This window comes from Asterias amurensis, chromosome 8, assembly GCF_032118995.1.
Source record: "Asterias amurensis chromosome 8, ASM3211899v1".
Classification (NCBI taxonomy): Eukaryota; Metazoa; Echinodermata; class Asteroidea; order Forcipulatida; family Asteriidae; genus Asterias; species Asterias amurensis.
Window position 1 is genome coordinate 19,273,630 of NC_092655.1, and position 20,829 is coordinate 19,294,458.

The 20,829-nt window shown below is 38.6% G+C and overlaps 1 protein-coding gene across 2 annotated transcripts in view; it reads left to right on the forward strand.

Annotated features, from left to right (window-relative positions):
* Window positions 1-20,829, forward strand: part of LOC139940600 (uncharacterized) — a 55,021-nt gene that overhangs the window by 20,133 nt on the left and 14,059 nt on the right. For both annotated transcript variants that reach the window (XM_071936937.1, XM_071936936.1), the window contains exon 5: window positions 10,132-10,241. In XM_071936937.1, coding sequence (XP_071793038.1) covers window positions 10,132-10,241 — 110 coding nt within the window. The remainder of the gene's footprint in view (window positions 1-10,131; window positions 10,242-20,829) is intronic.

A 20,829-nucleotide genomic window follows, 5' to 3' on the forward strand; every position in this document is an offset into this window, starting at 1 on the left:
AGGAAAAGAAGTACTTACTGAAACAATCTAAATGGTGTTTGAAGCTTTGCATGGTGTGGAGAAAAGGTTACACACCTAAATTCCGACACCCCTATGTTCCGACAACTCAACCTATGTTCCGACACCCCTCTGTACCGACACCACTATATTCCGACACCCCTATGTTCCAACACCCTTATATTCCAACGACCCAAACACCCCTATGTACTTGTAGGGTTGTCGGAACATAGGGGTGTCGGAATATAGGGGTGTCGGAACATAGAGATGTCGGAATATAGAGCAGTCACCAGAGAAAAAGAGTAACTATAAATATAAATTATGAATAGTAAATTTGCGGATACAACCATGTGAAAAATCTCTTTTGAGGGAGTCACTGGCTCTGAAAAGGTATACTCTGCTTGTCTTCTGAATACAATCTGAGAAACCTTTTGACAGTAATATTTCCCAAATTCAAATTTTTTGTGGAGGAATAAAAACGTTTTCCACAAAACCACATTGCTTGTGGAATGGTGGAATTTGATGTGGAATGATCAAATGCTTTGTGCATGAAATGATGGACCAAAAATGCTAGATGAATGGAACAAAAAATGCACAGTGTATGATGTTTATGTAGGTAGCCTGAACATCTGACGTCACACTGAATAACGCCAGAGACCGGCATCAAAATCAGTGCAAACCGACGTGTGTTTTGACCTTTGACCCCATACATTTCAGATATAGATACGCAGTCCAATTCTATTGCGGACGTGACAGGAATGAACTGTTTGGGCATCTATGGAAAGCTCATGTCACTGTGCACATTTATCCAATATCATTGTATCTAATGGAATCACTGGATCTGAGAAGCCGGGACCTGTCTTTATCCTTGCGGCTAATGACAGGGGCCCAGTCTATACTGTAGGGTGCAACGATTTGTTTGTTTGCGATCACGTTACGGACAGTCCTCCAATCAAATGGCAAGGATCTACTTGGGTGCTATACACTGTACAACATGATATAGTTATCATATATTCGGTGTTCATATTTTGGAATAAAACAAATACCACATGCATTTAAGCACAGGGTTAAATCAACAGAGATTTCCACTATAATTCAGCACATGGCCTTCAAATAAAATCGCATGCCCTTACTGGCATCCCTTCCTGACCAATAACTTCAATTGTCACAAATGAATTGTTCCCATACGTGCCTAATACAAATATCTGGGAGTAGAAACACGGAGTATTATGCACGGCATTGTAACAGAGAAAAAACTGATGTAACCACGAGGTCTTCTACAATGCAGATACATATATTTTTAATCAAGTTGTTCATTGGGATCTCAACTTCATCCGGCCGGACATTTTCAGAGTTTTTTTTTTCTCATCAACTAATTTACTCTGTAATAAAATATGGAATTCCGTGGTTAGATTATCAATATTGGATGTCTACACGAAAGGCATTCAGTGTGTCACATCTGAAGCACATCAAAGTTTTTGCTAGCGGTAACAAAGAAAAAAAAACAAATATTGAAATGAATTAAGGTGCATTAAAGGCAGTGGAGGCTGTTGGTAATTACTCAAAATAATTATTTGCATAAAACCTTTCTTGATTACGAGTATTAAATGGTGAGAGGTTGATAGTATTAAACATTGTGAGAAACAGCTCCCTCTGAAGTAACATAGTTTTCGAGAAAGAAGTAATTTTCCATTAAAATATTTTAATTTGATTTCGAGACATCAGATTTAGAATTTGAGGTCTCGAAATCAAGCATCTGAAAGCACACAGCTTCGTGTGACAAGGGTGTTTTTTCTTCCATTATTATCCTGCAACTTTGCCGACCAATTGAGCTTAAATTTTCACAGGTTTGTTATTTTATGCATTATGTTGAGATACACTAAGTGAGAAGACTGGTCCATGAACATTACCATTAGTGCCCAATGCTTTTAAGGAAGCCCCTTACATTACTAAGTCATTACACATATTACAGTGTATGTGTGTACATGTATACAGGCATACTCTAACCGTTTACTCTTGTGTGCTGTGTAATTATGGACTATTCCACAGTTAATTCATAATTGTGTAACAGTGACTCCAGAACTAGGTCGCTCAGATTGTTACATACAGGAGTGAAAGTCATTATTGACCTTGTGCAATGATGTCATCCAGCCGCCATCTTAGAGGAAAAAAGGTGACGAAACAATCAAGACGCACGGATTTGTACGCGCGGCGCACAGTATTGGCCAATGAACAACCTCCTTTTTACCTCTAGGTGAGGGCGCCCTACTGAAATGACGTCACATGCATTTAAGGTCTATTCATTTATTTTATGCAGTTTTATCAGTAAATGTAACCTCATTAAAATAATCTTTCTTCTTTTTATTTATTACAGAATTTGTAGGGGCGTACTTGAGAACATGTATTTAGCATCCTTTTTTCTTTCAATTTCTGCAGGTCGGGTGGGATTTTATGTTTTCATTAAAAAAAAATCAGTTTAATACAACATCGCTTTGCCTGCACTCAACTTGAGGGAAGGCATGTTATACAAAAACTCCCTGATTGAAAGACGTGCTGCAATTGTTTATGTTATATGAAATATTGTGGAAGTAAATTAAAAAAATGAGTTATTGTCTAGACATTAAATCACGTCTATTAGATGTTCAAACAATTTTGAAAAAAGATTTGTAATACGTTTTTTTGAAGTTGTCGATGGCATATTTCCATTTTTTTGGGGGGAACATCTGTCAGAAATCTTTCAAAAAAAGTTTCTTAAATCCAAGTGGGCAAAAAAACGCCAGTCCATGCAAACTGATGAAAAATATAAATGAAAGCTGACGCGGGGATCAGGATGTTGTTATGCAGTGATAATAGACCTGCATACCCAAAATATGCGACAACAATACAATTATGTCTCAAATGACCATACCTATAATGGTAGCAACATGCTGCGATAATTTACGTCTTCTGTGAAAAACGCACAGCAGGATGTTGTGGGACATTCAATGAATGCCTCATAATAGAGTAAACAACTCACTCTGCATCATTATCCAACAAAAAATCTCCTTTTTCCCCTCAAGTATAAGCTATAAGGTCACACTCCCCACGGCCACAAAACATTTCCTCCCATGTGTGTAGCGGCAAATAATGACATCCTAATTATGGTTGCTAGGCAATGGGCGTACGGCAGCCATCTTGGAACAACTGTGTTGGCAAACATGGGTAGGGGAGGGATTCTGTTGTGCAATTACTCTAATAGCTAGAGCCAGTACAAACAATAGGAATGGCACATCACACACAGACACAACGCATGTCTTCTCCAAATCAGAAGAGCGAGACATTTAGATTTCTGCTTGGGAGAAAGTTTGGGACAGAACCAACATTGAAACAATACATTATTAAAAGGAACACGTTGCCTTAGATCGATCGAGTGGGTCTTTGAAAAGTGTTTGTAACCAATTTTTATAAAATGCATATGGTTAGAAAGATGTTTTAAAAGTAAAATACATGTACAATGATCCACACAAATATGCCTCGAAATTGCGTGGTTTTCCTTGTACCTCGTCGACTAACACGGTCGGCCATTTATGGGAGTCAAATTTTTTACTCCCATAAATGGCCGACCGTGTTACTTCAAAAAGCAAAAGGAAAACCACGCAATTTCGAGGCATATTTGTGTAGATCATTGTATTCTACTTCTAAAACATCTTTCCAACCATTTATAACAAACGGTTACAAACGCTATTCAAAGACCAACAGTTCCATCAAAGGCAACGTGTTCCTTTTAGCAATAGTTTTGCGAGTTGGTTTAGAATAACATCTGGTACAATGATCCGCATAGTTACAAGTTAATCGCTTAAATTTTAATGTGAAAAAGACTCGGGCCATTAAATTTGTAAATTTTATTTGTTCAGGCTATAGAGATAGTTGACACAATGTCAAATGACAGGACAACCTCCAAATGTCTCAAATTAGCAAAAGGCCTGATTCTATATTACGGTCACAATTGAATACTATACATAAGTCTGTAGGCCTGTATGCTTCGTTTTGAAAGGGCGTAATCCTTTTCTTCTATGACTGAGGAAAGAAATTGTAAATTTCTACTGTAGCATTTCAATGGCACCAAGGCAATGACCAGGGGGCATGGAGGCAATCGCCTTCGTTACATGTACCTCCGTGAAGTATCGGGCTTGAGTCTGGGTTACATACTTACAGTTATTGAGTTATTCATTCTGTATTGAACTTTTGCAATGAGAGAATTTTACAAGGACTCAACCTGTTCAAGTACAGGTCCAGAATTACACAGGTTGCCCTTGTCTTATCATTGGTGCCCCTCAAAGGATGCCCATGGGGGTAGACTTCAAGATGTTCCGATTCTTTGCAAAATGTTAATGGACTTGCTCTTTTAAATACACAACTCCAACTCTGCAATTACACATTTCCATCCACAACAACTTCAATGGGTTCCTCTGACAATTTTCCTTAGTGCCCCATTCCTCCCCACATATGAATACAATGTCTTTTTTAAATTGAAAACATTTTCTGCCTAGTTGGTAAGACACTGCTCTAGAATTGCCAAAAGTCGTGGGTTCGAATCCCATCGGAGTAACATGCCTGTGATTTTTTTTCACAGAGTTTGGGAAAGTATAAAACCAAAATAAATGTTCTTTATCCACGATGCAAATTTCCATTCATTAAATTTTCTGCATTCTTTTCAGAATAAACTCCTGTCATTTTTTCACCCTCACTCACCCTTTCGTATAATGTCCAGCATACCAAGATGGGTTTTTTTTTCATTTGAGGGTGCTCAAAAATTTGTTATATTTTCTTAAGAGCCATTTCACGCCAACCTTGTGCTAAGTAACGACTGGAGACAGCTAGATATTTTAGCAAGGTGCTCGATCTCAAAGTCTTTATCTCGCCAGTCGTGATTTTTGTGTGCCTATTTTTTTTGCTTAGGTTTAATTGACTCTGTCCGATGAGATACTAAGTGCAGCATCAGATTCTCTGATATGACGCTAAGTCTGTAAGTCTCTTATGTGCATATAACGAAAGCGTTTGCCTGTTTTGACTTTTAGGGTTTTTAAGATACTGTACTGGTTGCCTTTGAGCTGACAAGTATGTAGATTGATGCTCCTGATAATGTCTGGCTCCACTCATCCATAGGTCAATGTAACAAAGAGTTGACATTTCGGGCCTTAGATGTCGGCTGCAGAACGCAAACACGTGAAGTTAGTTAGGAAAGTTTATTATTTGTGTCGTTGCCGATATCATTACGTTAAAAATTAACTCCTACATCGTACATGTACGTTCGGAGTGTATGCTTCGTTGTCTCATTGGTTGTGTGCATGATTTACTTGTCTGCCCGCAAGACTAGCAATTAGTATACAAAGGTAACTTGGTCTGATGAAAGTAAAAAGTCTACTCGCAAGATGGTTGTGCACGAACTGCAGACTCATCACCCCAGTTAATCAAGAATGCAAAAAAAAAATGAAGAAATATTCTTAATGGTTTTTTTAATGTAACACACAAAAGCAAAAACCTGATTGTTTTGCACGATCTGCAGAAGCTTGGCTCCAGTTAGTCAAGAATGCAAACACTTAAACAATATTCTTTGTGATTATTAAATGTATAAACAAAAACAGATGAAGAAAAAGTTATGGACCAAAATTACCTATATTTTTTTTAATGCATTTTCTTTTCGATGTTTATAGGACTTGAGACATTGCATGGTGAGGTATCAATGTATATTTGGTTTGCGGTTACACCATGTGTGTATCTACTTGCCAGGTAAAGTTGTTCTTGGGGAACTGTCTTGCTTTATTCTACTGCCGTGGAGTAGATAATCGGAGGTTCGGGAGACTTCTCAGTTCTGAAAAGAACTGTCCTGCTTTTTAACTATTACCAGGGCGGATGGTATAGAAATTAGACTGGACTACTACTTTAGCTTATAGGATCGTAATTAACTGTACTGCTGCGGAGTCAGTTCTGAATTGGTCTCAACGTTTCGACTAGCTTGCTCTAGTCATCGTCATGTTGTGATGTTTTTACTCTAGCAGAGTCTTCCGCAGCCACAAGATGTATTGAGAAAGACTCTGCTACGATTTAATTGTCATGAGGCCATTCATTTATGAATGTTTTTGTGCCGCGTATCGTAGCCGAGTTGTTAAGAGCACCGGACTGTTTGGTGTTGATCAGCAGTATGTGGTTCGAGTCCAGGTCTTGACACGCGTGTCCTCAAGCAAGACACTTACCCAATATTGCTTCGCCCTTTTGGATGAATAGTAAAACCGTATCCAAACCATACAACATAATCTTCAAAGGGAAACCTTTATCAAGATTTATACTTTCAACAGAGCTCCTGCATGTGCTTCTCAGCAAGAGAGTTTTTATGGCCATTAAATTTCGCATAAAAATAACTTGATTTTAATATCGCCTGGCAAATTAGTGATCTGTGAGTCAACTAGTACATTTTCTGTTGCGTTTTGCTTGGCTTTACAAATACAATGGAAATTGTTAAATACATTGTATGCAATGTAGATGCAGGTTGACGAACATGTAGGCTTCATCATACAAGTACTACGGCATTTTAATTCATATAAATTTTATGATACAGTACATTGGTTTATTGTTGTGGCTGAGTGGTTGCCAGACTCAAGCTCTCAGTGTTTCTGATCAGCAAAGTGCTTTTCGAGTCCCAGTCATGGCGCTTGTGTCCTTGAGCAAGATACTTAACCATAATTACTTTGTCCTTCATAGTGGACATTAAAGTCGCAAGTCCTGTGTTTTAGAATTGGTAGTGCATGTAAAAAAAACTAAGAACACTTATCATTTACGAGTAGGGGGTAAACCCCAGTGTTTATGGTTCGCATAGCAAGCACGCTTACAGGTAAATTTCCTTAGACATGCAAGCTGTACATACAAACATGTATAGTGATCAAGCTCACTTACAATTACATGTGGAAGGCCGGTTTATAGTGGGTCGCGCGATTGTTGCGCGGTGGAAATCTTGAAGCGCGATCATAAAAAACACAGTTTATAGCCCTCAGCGATGACTATGAACAGTGTTTTTTAGAATCGTACATCAAGATTTCCACCGCGCGACCTTTTGCACGACCGACTATAAACCGACCTTAAGGCATCCTTGGTTTCATTATATCAGAAATATATAAACAATAATAATAATAATAATGATATTTGTCCACCGTCCTATAATAATAGTAATTTTATCAAAAACATGTTCAGGGTTGCTGCTCCCAAGTGTATTTTAAGAACTGATGATGGGGGTTGGGAGGGATATGACAATTGTTTATTACTTGCTCGTCCATGTACTTTTTTTATTTTATTTTTTTGTATGCAAGTCGCCAGACACAAGGCCTGAAGGCCACTTCAAGGTGTGGGCTACAATTATTATTTTTCCAGAGGCCGTTGCCACCTACTCCTAGGGCTGAAACATGGTTACCCCTATTACAGTCGATACGGATCCTAGGCTTGGGTATCATCAGTCCGAAGTCTGGCTGGGTAGAGCAGAAAGCACTACCTAAGTTTCACGACTGGGATTCGAACCCACACTCTGCTGATCAACCACCAGAGCTTGAATCCGGTGCTCTTAACCGCTCGGCCATGACACGCCACTGAATCATGTACATCAGAATTAAGTACATCTGAATTAAATACATTGTAATGGTAGCTTCTCTTTATTACTGTACAGTGTACTTAGTTAAATTTTATTACATAGTACTTAAATTTTTAAAGCATTTTTATGTTGTTGTGGGATTTGTAATTTTAAAAATGATTTCAGTAGGTTTAGCTGTTAATAAATATTTTGTTTTATTAAAGGCAGTGGACACTATTGGTAATTACTAAAAATAATTATTAACAAGCAATGGAGAGATGTTGATAGTTTAAAACATTGTGAGAAACGGCTCCCTCTGAAGTATAACGTAGTTTTCAAGAAAGAAGTCATTTTCCACTAATATGATTTTGAGACCTAGAATTTGAGGTCCCCAAATCAAGCATCTGAGAGCACACAACATCGTGTGACAAGGGTGTTTTTTCTTCTATTATATCTCGCAACTTTGACGACCAATGGAGTTCAAATTTTCACAGGTGTGTTATTTTAAATAAATAAATATGCATATGATGAAATACGTACACCAAGTGCGAAGACTGGTCTTTGACAATAACCAATAGTGTCCACTGCCTTTCATTTAAATAATGTTGTTAAACATTTTTAATAAGTGGTTTTGTTTTAAAGTCTATTCGATACGCGTACAGTCCAAAATCCCCTGCTAATCTGTGAAATATGCTTGACATATTGTAAGTGTAGAATTCCCTGCTTACGCAAGCAAGCAAGGCATGTACAGTACACATGCAAGCAAGGCATGAAATTGGGCCCTGCTCTAGCCAATACAAAGATTGTGGGTTCGAATCCCATTTATGTAATTTGCCCGATATTTTTCACAGAACTCGGAAAAGTACTGAGTGATACAGTGCTTAGTACACATCGATGTCTAGGTATTTTATTATCCACTTCATCAAGGCTGTAATTTGGAAACAATTTCCGTGCCAATCTACGTACAGTTTTATTTTTTCAGACCTTTTAGGAGCTTCTTGAGTAATCATTTTCCTTTGAAAAAATTGTTGCCACAATTATTCAAAAACCCTGACTTAAAGGAGAGGATAAAGGAAAGACAACAAAAGGTTTTCGTAATTAGCTCTGGGATTTGATGTTGTTGTGTGCAAGAATACATGAGTAGTCACTCGGCCTTTATTTGCAGAGCCTCAACCATGGTATTCTGCCATGTTATGATGGAACGATTGCCTTCCAATTGAGCCAAATTATACAGTGATAAACAATGGTGGCAGTCTGTCCATTCTGGTATGTTAAATTTGTACAGTGGGTCAGCGGTCTGGAATCGGTGGTTCTACAATTCCATCCAGAAAAGAGATATTACAAGGCATGTTTTCCCTAAACTGGTGTCCCTCTTTATTTGTATTGGTGAATTTTACAAAGCATAGTAGGTGCAGGCTATGAAATGCAAAGCCTAGGTGGATAATTCCATCAACCGTCCAGCTGCCATCAAAGAATAGACCCTTCTCGTGAAATATGTAAATTGCACATAGCGCGTGCGCACTAACGTTTTGGTTGGCAAAATGAGGGAACATCGCGCTGTTTTGTACACGGCTAATGGTTGCGTGACGCAGACGCGATTGCGCGTCTGCTTAGTGCACAACTCTATGGCGTTTGCCAACCAACAGGGTCTGTATGCATGCGTGAATGTAATTAGCATATTTCATGGGAAGGGTCCATTGAGGGCGCTTCACTTTGAAGTTGTTCCGATCTTACTAAATGGTCCGCCGCAAGTCTGTCCAGAAATTGTTTGCACACATGAATACACGTCATCTGACATGGGCCCAATTTCATCAATCAATGTCAGCACAAAACTTGCTAAGCACAGGAAACTATTGCTTAGCAAAAACAGGTTACCGCTCAACATTCCATTAAGTTTACATTGTTGTGACTGGTGCCCACTCTTTTTGTTTTGCTAAGCAAATAAATTTGTAAGGCAGTATTTTCTGCTTAAAGGAACACGTTGCCTTGGATCGGACGAGTTGGTCGATAAAAAGCGTTTGTAACCGTTTTTTATAAATTGCATATGGTTGGAAAGATGTTTTAAAAGTAGAATACAATGATCCACACAAGTTTGCCTCGAAATTGCCTGGTTTTCCTGTTACTGTGTGAACTAACACGGTTGGCCATTTATGGGAGTCAAAATTTTGACTCCCATAAATGGCCGACCGTGTTAGTCGACGAGGTAAAAGGAAAACCGTGCAATTTCGAGGCATGTTTGTGTGGATCATTGTATTCTACTTTTACAACATCTTTCTATCCATATGCATTTTATAAAAAACGGTTACAAACGCCTTTCAAAGACCAACTCGACCGATCCAAGGCAATGTGTTCCTTTAAACAACTTCAGAAATAGGGCCCAGAAGTGGTTAAGGGCAAACCCTGCTCGACTGAAAAAGTGCTCGACTATAAAACACCATCCCCTTTTGTGACGAAGCAGCTCTATAAAATTAGGCTGCGGTATCATTCCATTGTTATATCTCCCATCTGATGAGATTCTTGACGATGTTTTTTTTTGACAGGGTTGGCACCATGGTGTGGTATACTTGCTACGCAGCGGCGGTAAACAGGCTATTGCAGACCGCAGCGGGCGGCTACCTCTTCATGCTGCGACATACGACAAGGACTCCAGGTACGTGTATATTACTTTTTTGCAGCAGCCAGTGGGCAAGCTTGATGCTCTGTTCCTGTTAGAGAGAGGCAATTATTTTCTTGATTAGAGGTCACCACGACAATTATTTGCATAAAAAGGCGCTCAATTTTGTAGAGCTGCTAATTATTAAGCACACAAAAGTAGCTTTTAAGTATTTACAACAAAGTCATGCTTACTACATGTACGTAGACTAATTTTAACAGCCAAAATACCATGCCCACATAAACAATTTGTGACTGATATTTTGCTTATTTTTCGCTTAGCAGCAAATGAAAAATTAAGCAGTGTAATAATAGGCCTATACAGACAAACTTAACCAAATGTAATAGTGTCAAGGTATGTGTCCACCATATCTCAAAATGGGTTATTGATGATTGAGGGCAGCACTCAAACTTTCCAAAAGTCGTCTCCAGGCGATCTTTGGAGATTCAAATTGGTTGACCTACTTTGATTGATTTCTAATCAACGACTCTTATCAACAGAGGCACTCTAGACAAAATAATATCATAGGATACGTACTGCCATTACAATTTGCTTTTGAAAAATCAAATTTCTTTTCCGGGTCATTAGAAAAATGTGATACTACCTTTAATTTCATGTGCTGCAGATAATCAAGCTTTTAGTATGGATAGAAATACCAAAGTTCAGACGTCCACTAATGAAGTAATGAAGTATACATTGTATCACCTACATGTCTCACCATATCAGTGTGCCAGTTCGCTTGGTGTAGCAATGAAGCAATGTTCGGTAAAATGTATCAATTGCTATTGTCATGTTGAGACTGAAAACACTGATCACTTTACCAATGAAGTGGGAGTAGTTAGTCAAGAGCTGTGGACCAATGACGCATCCCTGAGGAACACCATGTTTGAGTTGTTGTATAGAATATGTAAAATCACTAAAAATTATCGTACTCCGCCTGTGGTAATTCATGCACCTTTATTGGGAGAAAGGAGTTCCAAATCGGGTGAATAGTATACCCCAATTCGGGTTTATATTGGTTTATTATTCCAGGGTAACCCGTTTGAGGACCATTGATACCTCTCGCAGGCCTGACACTTAACAGAGGCAGTGAAGGCGATTGCCTCGATGCCCACTGGTCATTGCCTTGGTGCCCTTGACATGCTCTAGTAGAAATTTACAATTTCCTCATAGGGTGCCCTTTACTAAGGAGAATTATGCCTTTGGTGCCCTTGCCCTTTCAAAAAAGAAGCATACAGGCCTGTACTCATTAGAAGACTACAGTCATGTAGTTCCGATCAGGATTTACCCGGATTAGGCTGGCGTGCCAGAAGGTGTCCCCAAGGGAGTGATATTCTTCATCTGACAACATTCATTAAACACACAAAGAGTGGATGTAGAAAAAATATCCATGGCCAGTGAAATCGTAGTATTTACAAAAAAATGTAGCTTTCGTGAAAATCTAATTATTTGACTGCAGTCCAGCTGTTTCAAGGCTGGAAAGGTAATTTGCAAGCACTTCAATTATCTTGTTTGCCGGCAATATTATACAGCATACTGTACCTACATGTACTGTACATGTACTCTCTGAATAATACAGAGACGCGCGGCTGCACTGACAAACGGAGTGAGTCTTTGAATCCAGTGCTTTGTTAATTTTTTAAATTGTATTTGAGCAAGGAGGGAGTAACAAACATGCTGGCACCTTGGGAAATCTTAAAATAATAATAAATAATAATAATAATAGGCGTTTCTTGTAATGTGCCAAATCAATCTTAATAGGTGTTCAAGGCGCATGTAATCATCTCTGGTTAAATTTTAGACTCTTAATGGCAGTGGACACTGTTGGTAATTGTCAAAGACTAGCCTTCACAGTTGGTGTATCTCAACATATGCATAAAATAACAAACCTGTGAAAATTTGAGCTCAATCGGTCATCGAAGTTGCGAGATAACAATGAAAGAAAAAAATACCCTTGTCACACGAAGTTGTGTGCGTTTATATGGTTGATTTCGAGACCTCAAGTTCTAAATCTGAGGTCTCGAAATCAAATTCGTGGAAAATTACTTCTTTCTCGAAAACTATGGCACTTTAGAGGGAGTCGTTTCTCACAGTGTTTTATACCATCAACCTCTCCCCATTACTCATCACCAAGAAAGGTTTTATGCTAACAATTATTTTGAGTAATTACCAATAGTGTCCACTGCCTTTAAAAGCTCAGTGATGATGAAGTTCAAACTAGAACAATTCTGTGAGATATAATTCCGTCTGAAAAAATAAGTCATATTCAAGAAAACTTTATCTGAAAACCTGAATAAAAAACATCCATCTGGATTACAGTTACAAAGACGAAAGCTGCGGACAATGTGTTGTCAAGCTGATCATTTTGGATGGTTTTTCACTGTTTATTTCCCGACTCTCAACAAAGTAACACACATTTTTAAAAGGGTTAACAAAACACATACATCATGTATTTGTGTATAGTGAATTGTTGATCACACTATGAACACTATCTGCAACTATTTTGTCACCTATTTTTTATTTCATTTTAATTTTTTTTTTTTTTTTTTTTTTCCGTTTTTTTTTCGGGTGGGGGGGAGGGGGGTGTGGGGGGGGGGGGGTGGTAGTTCCACCCTGCCTTGTCCCAGCCCACCCTTCTCCATCCCTGCATTGCTGTAGTAAATTCGGAGGGCCCCCCATCCCTTATTTTTGGGGCTGATGGCACTTCGTGAAAATGAAAATGCAATTATTGAGATAAAGGCCCCTTCCTAAAATAATCAATAATTTTGTCATTTTAAGATAACCATCACTTTGTGAAAGTATTGGCAAATTAATAGATACCTGGGCATGCTGGAGGGAGAGTGGCCAGCCTTTGCCACGCAGTGATCGATTTTGCCTGAATATTTCATATCAAGAAAGTTTTAACGACATATTCTCCTCTGCGCACTAAATAATTAGTATTAAATCTTTAATGAATATTCCTTATCGCATTGTGTTTATATCCCCAACAAGAAAAAAAATAAATAAATCATTTTTCAGAAAACTCATTACACTGTCAATCGCATGAACATTTAATCAGTGCCACTTAAGATGGTTTCCATTATTCATCCGCTGGAAGCTTACACATGAAGCGCAGACGCACCCGCCTCTTGGCATACTGTAGGAACGCTTACTTATTTGTGTGTGTTTTTATGTTTTGGTTTGCTCGATCTTTCCATCAAGGGAACTTGGTAAACCCCCACAAGGGGGTATAAACCCCAAGGGTGCGTTCCACTCGCGTAAACGTTGCCATTGTTTGCGCACGTTTGCCAACAATTTCCAGTTAAACGAGTTGTGCGCCGCCACCGTTGGCAAACATTGGCAACTTTCACGAACATACTTCTGAGGTGTTGGCGAGTGGTTTTTAAAATTGCGGACAAGCATACAGTATTATTTTTTTCTCACAGTCATAACTACAGTGTATATTCCGTGGTTGATAATGCAAATTTGAAATAACAAAGTTCATTAGTTGATATCATGATGTACAGACAGCAAAAAACAAAGTATGGTGCCGCCATCTTCATTTCAATCCTTTCGAGAGATCAACAAGGTTTGCACGAACAGTTGCGGTTCGTTTGCGCGAGTGGAACGCACCCTTAGCTGGCATTAGTAATCTGTCCCACTCTCGCTCTCTATCTCTCATACAAAAAAACATTGGTTTAATGTCTATGTCTATAATAATGGGTTTCACAAATCAAGACATTATTTTTCAGTAACTAGATGACAATTTTATCATTGTGAAATCAGCGGTTAACTTGGTAGGATTCAAACCCACAACTTTGTGATTGTAAGTCCTGTAGTCTAACCACTGGACCACGGTGACCCATCTATCTGCAAGACGGCGATCCCCACTCTGACAGGTTTCTGCTGATCCTATTTTCATCGAGAACTTGCAAAAAAATTCCTTAAAGGGGAGATATACATTTGGTTATCACTCTTAAAGTTAAAATGGCAATAAATACTTACTTGGTGAGAAGTACAACAGCTTTCAATAGTATTATTTTAAAGCTGTGTACACATGTATTTTGAGAATCATTTAACTTTGTTGCTACAATGTGGTAATGGAAAAAAAGATATCAGTTTTTATCCCCCAAGAAACGGTACTGTCAGAATCGTTTCTCAGACTGTGTATTCCAATTGCAGATTATTCTTTCTTCTTTGACATAATTTCTCTGGAAGTTTGAATACATTTACACACAAGACATGCCCTTCTCTTCCCAAAACTTGGGCCGATTTCACTTAGAGCTAAGATCATGAAGATTGATCTTAACTGTGTATTGATCTCAATTGATAAGTAAAAGTGCGAGGTCATATCACCAATCACTATGGCAATATTAATAACTCATCTTTAAGATGAAGCCAAGTGTTTTGTGAAATCAAGCCCTGTCCTACAAGTGTACAAATATTGACTGCTTGGAGTGCTGTGGTTAAAACTACAACTCCGAGGTGATCCTCAGCACGTTCTATTTTCTCAAAGGGTGAAGTCGAGGGAAAATATACCACTCCCGGGATCACGGGCAGAGTCGTAGAGTAGAGTAAAAAGTCAACATTTGTTTTATAACACCCCAACATTGTGCCTCAACGTCTAGGTACGAAGAAACTAGCTACTGTTGTTATGGGTATAGCAGATTGACTGCTACATGTGTGGGTATTCCGTTCAAATGCTGTGGGATAATAGATTAGTTGCTATGACTATAATACATAGTTTTCTGCAATGTCCGTCTATAGCGCTTCAGGTTCACAAAAATTAAGACATGGCTCTTCTTATCGTTAGCAAAGAATTGGCGCTTTGCACTTAACGTTACTGGGCATTCTTTGCGGACAATACAATACAGTACAGTTTCATTTTACGAGCACCACATAATTTCTACGCATAAAGCTTTATTGTCCCTGCATGAAAAATTCCTTTAGCCTTTTTTGCTCAAGTAAAAACACAGCAATACAAAATACTAACGTTGAAAAGGGGTAAAACGGAACCATAGAGAATAGCGTAGAAATTCTGCGCTTGCCCTACAAGCAGAGAATGGGGATCGTAAAATGAAATTAGGCCCAGGGGCTGATTTCACAAAGCCTTTCAAAATTCATAGCAAGACAAATGTTCGGACTCACCATAGTGATTTGTATGTGACATCACATTTTACTAAGCAACTACGATTGATTTGCAGTTAGGATCAATCTTAGATCTTTATGAAATCAGCCCCTGGTGATGATCAGGTCTTGAAATTTTAGGGAAAATCCACAAGCCCCAGTGATGCAATCAAAGAGTGGAGTCCTTGCAAGGGGTTGTTACAACTAATGAAACAGCAAGTAAAGATTCCAGCTATTAAGATCATAAACAACAGCTCATCTTCATCAGCTGCTGAAAATTACCAAACCTAGGCCACGTCTTTTAAAAGCAAAGTTTGTTCATGCGCTATTTAAATAGTGTTTGTGTACACACAAAGAGAGTGTAATGTACATAGTTTCAGAGAGGCAGCTTTTGCACACTTTTGCATCTTTTTATCTCTATGTTTGTGACCGTTGTTGTGGAAGGGCGGAATCAGTGGATCTTGAAATATGTGAGGGCATTCTAAAGGCACTGGACACTATTGGTTATTACTCAAAATAAATATTAGCATTAAAACTTACTTGGTAACAAGCAATCAAGAGCTGTTGATACTTGATAGTATTTAACATTGTGAGAAACGGCTCCCTCTGAAGTAATGTAGTTTTCGAGAAAGAAGTAATTTTCCACTAAAATATTTGAATTAGATTTCGAGACCTCAGAAGTAGAATTTGAGGTCCCGAAATCAAGCATCTGAAAGCACACAACTTCGTGTGACAAGGGTGTTTTTTCTTTCATTGTTATCTCGCAATTTCGACGACCAATTGAGTTCAAATTTTCACAGGTTTGTTATTTTATGCATATGTTGAGATACACCAAGTGGGAAGACTGGTTTTTGACAATTACCAATAGTGATCAGTGTCTTTAACTACAGGAAAATCTTGGGAGTGAGTGTTGGCTGATGACACGTGGGAGGGCTCACTTATAAAGGGGCGTGTTGCAGTGGCAGACGTGTCAAGGAAGTGTCATGGCCGAGCGGTTTAGAGTATCAAAATCAAGCTGTGCTGTATGTGATCAGCAGAGTGTGAGTTTTTGACACTTTTGCTGTTACTAATAGCTATCAATTGCGTTACGCATGGGTTAGCTTTGCGGGTTAGCTTTGCCACCCGACACGCGGAAGCCATCCGGTTGTAAACAACTCCAGCTGGTCATTATCAACCGTTTAAACACCCCCACGTGACGCGCTCTCCACCAATAGGAGTAGCGAAACTGTCTGGTGTATTTATGAATGTTTATTATCACCATAGTGATTTGTATTGTGACATCATATTTTACTTAGCAACTACAATTGATTTGAAGTTACGATCAATCTTAGATCTTTGTGAAATCAGCCCCTGGTGATGATCAGGGCTTGAATTTGGGGAAAAAATTCATAAGCCCCAGTGTTGCAATCAAAGAGCGGAATCCTTGCAAGGGGTGGTTACAACTAATGAAACAGCAAGTAAAGATTTCAGCTTTTAAGATCATCAACAGCTCATCTTCATCAGCTGCTGAAAATTACCAAACCTAGGTCACGTCTTTAAAAGGCAAAGTTTGTTCACGCGCTATTTAAATACTGTTTGTGTACACACAAAGAGAGTGTAATGTACATAGTTTCAGAGAGGCACACTTTTGCATGTGGTATCTTTTCATCTCTACATGTATGTTTGTGACCATTGTCGTGGAAGGCCGGAATCAGTGGATCTTGAAATATTTGAGGCCATTTTAACTACAGGAAAATCTCGGGAGTGAGTAATGGCTGATTACACGTGGGAGAGCTCACTTATAAAGGGGCTGGTTGCAGTGGCAGACGTGTCAAGGAAGTTTCATGGCCGAGCAGTTAAGAGCATCAAAATCAAGCTGGGCTGTATCTGATCAGCAGAGTGTGAATTTGTGACACTTGTGTCAATCCGCTGGGACGTTAAGCTGTACCTGGGTCCTGTGTGTTGTTATAAAAAGTAACAACACGCATAATAGACCTCAGTACCCACTTACATCGCAAAGAGAGGGAGGGGTTCGCCCCGGTGTGTCCGGAAGTGTGACTATCTTGAGCCATTAGGGCAGCACTAGAAAGGTAGAAAGAAAGAGAAAGAATTGGGTTGTGATCGCTTCTATTAATGGATATATTAATGAGGCCTGGAGTTACATGGATCCGGAGGCCACGGAAGGCCATGGCCTTCGAAAATTGCCCCTGGTCTTGGCCTTGGTGCCCCTTCAAAAGTATCCCATATGCTTTAAGAATGAACAATGGCCTTGTTCTCTTAAAGATGACATTCCAGGCCTGTTTATGACAATACGCGTTTGACATTTAGGATTGTAATACCATATGTAGTTATCTGCGAATGTACAACATTTGCTGTCAGTAGACCTTTATCATGGTGTGGCCATCTTGATTTTACTCCATTCCAACTCATTGTAACCAAACTGAGGCTGGACGAAACAATAATCTGGTGCCATGTTTGCGCAATGAACGTTAGCATTCATTACTGTTATTGGAAACAGGAAGCATGACCAATATGGTGAAAGCGTGATAAAGGTCTATATCAATGGAGAAAGAGATTCCCTACTCCCAAGAGATAACACATGTATATCTTCAAGTTAAATTTCAAGTCAGATGCTTTTATTTTTAGTAGGTTTGTGCATTTATAGGCTTCAACCGCATCCCAATCTGAGTGACATTTGAAGAGCATGCACTTGACCTAAAAAGAAAAGGAAGAGCTTCTTTATGATTTCATACAATCGGAGATTGGTGATTAGGATTGTGTATGTCAAGTCCAAGTTTTATATAATGTAATAATAATGGAATGTGTTGGCATACACAGATTTTGATGTGAATACATGTTTTTTCCATGGCCATGTTTATTGGATTTCTTTTGTAGGGTCTTACTTTTGGTACTAAAAAAAAAAAGCGTCCTCAGCTAGTGAAAACTGAGATAGTGAAAAAGGATTCCCTTTGGGGTAATATTGCTTGGAAAATTTTTCACCCAAAAACATTTAGATCTGAGAAACGATGCATGAATCGGTTTTCTTTGGGCAAGTTCGACCATTTGTCAACCACTAGTCAATATTCCATCGTTACCTTTGCATGACACACATCCTGGGGTCTAGGCAAAAACGCCCAATGGTCGACAATAGTCAACTATCATGATCGAACTTGCTCTTTGATTTATGAGGGTAAGTGTCCATTTTCAAATACTGCGGCCAGAGATGCTGTTGGTTCCTGCTATCAACATGTGGAGATAAAAAACTGTGACAGTTTTGTTTTGTTTTGTTTTTCTCAGCAAGTAGACACTTTATTCAGTTGAAACTTTCAAATGTGTCTTTTATTGTATCTTTCTTTATAATTGAGCCTATAAATCAGCATTACGGTGACAAAAAACAATTTCTTGAAACCATATTAACTCCTTGGGGAGTATTCAGTAAAAAAAATTGCATATAGAGGTTTCTTTAACTGATGGGTCTTTTCAATATGGTATGAAAATGCCCACGCAACGATTGATACCCACCGAGAAAGAGGGGCTGTGGTCAAATTCAGTTTAGTGAAGCGCTCATCTCAAATACTGTATGACCCTTACATGTGTATGAACGTGTAACATTGATTACTAACCTTATCTTAAAGGCACTGGGGTGGATTTCACAAAGGTAGTCCTAACTTAGGACTAGTCCTAGGCAATGCTAAGAGATAGGACTGGTCCTAAGTTAGGACCAGTAACTCATCCTAACTTAGGACTGGTCCTATCTCTTAGCATTGCCTAGGACTAGTCCTAAGTTAGGACTACCTTTGTGAAATCCACCCCTGGACACTTTTGGTAATTGTCAAAGCCCAGTCTTCTCACTCGCTTGGTGTATCTCATCATGATCTCATCATATGCAAAAAATAACAAACCTGTGAAAGCTTGAACTGAATTGGTCGTCTTGCGAGATAATAATGGAAGAAAAAACACCCTTGTCACACGAAGTTGTGTGCTTTCAGATGCTTGATTTCGGGACCTCAAAATCTAATTCTAAGGTCTCGAAATCAAATTCCAATAGTGGAAAATTACTTCTTTCTTGAAAACTACGTTACTTCAGATGGAGCCGTTTTATACTATCAACAGCTCTCCATTGCTTGTTACCAAGTAAGTTTTTATGCTAACAATTATTTTGAGTAATTACCAATAGTGTCCACTGCCTTTAACCATGGACAGATGGAGGAATTGTTCTTATTCCTCCATGCTTAAACTGATTGGCCTTTTCAATATTATATGAAAACACCCACGCAACGATTAATATACCCACTGAGGAAGAGGGGCTAATTAGGTCAAGTTCAGTTTTGTGACGCGCTCATCTCCAATAAACCCTTATATGAACAGGTAACATTGATTGATGACTAACCTCACCTTAAAGGAATTGGGTGCTTTTTGTAACACAAAACACAATGTCCACAGGTTTACATTAAAGATGCTACATGTATGTCAGATTTTTTGCCGATTTGACCCAAAAATTTAGATTTAAAATTCAAAAGGTATTTTGATGGGGGGTCGAGAAAGTTACAAGCTTTCATTTGAGCCATTGCTCGAAAAAGTCCGCCAATTATTGTAGCAGTGAAATAAAGTGCTCAAAATTAGTTTTTGTCGGGATCCCGACAATATATCACGTGACCAATTCTTATGTGTTTTATAAGAAACGTTTAAAATTTTTGTCATGGTTCCTGACCATTAAAAGTAAAAGTTAAACTTTTTTCGTTAGAGCGGGTGATACTCTTTGAAATTCCATTCACTCAAACAAATCTATTTTTTAATGTTTGGGGCCAAAAATCTGACATAGCATCTTTAACCTTTCACGGTTTGTTTTATTGTTTTTTTTTTGACAGTTTCACATGGACTTTTTTTATTGGAAAATGAGTACATCACAAAACTGAATTTGACCTTGGAGCCCCTCTTGATTTAATTTCTTGAAACAAGATATTATTCAAAATTGCTGTAATTTGACTTTAAATCATCAAGAGCTATTGCACTGTACCAAATTTGTTAACACTGTTTATGTAATAAATTATGGTATTTTTGGACCAAACTACTTCATCCTTGACCAATGTTTACTTTGCTATTGTGAGTGACTGTTGCCATGGAGATCAATAAAATATGGATAACAATCATTAAATGCCCATGGGATCTATTACTTTGACTTTAAAATAATGATAATAACTTTCCGTCAGAATATGATATAATCCCTGCTCTAAGGTATTGTATGACAACAAAAGGGTAAAGCCGTCCTTGTTTTTTGGACAACTTACATGTAATTGGAGTGTTTTGGCCGAGCGGATAAGAACATAAGACTCAAGGTCTGGTGTTTCTGACCAGCAGAGGGTGGGGTGGGTTTGAGTCCCGGTCGTGACACTGTGTCCTTAAAGCAAGACACTTAAACATTATTGCTGCCTCCTGCAGATGGGATGTAAAGCCGTAGGTCAATGAACCCAGTGGCTTCCTGTGAAGTATCATAGTTTTT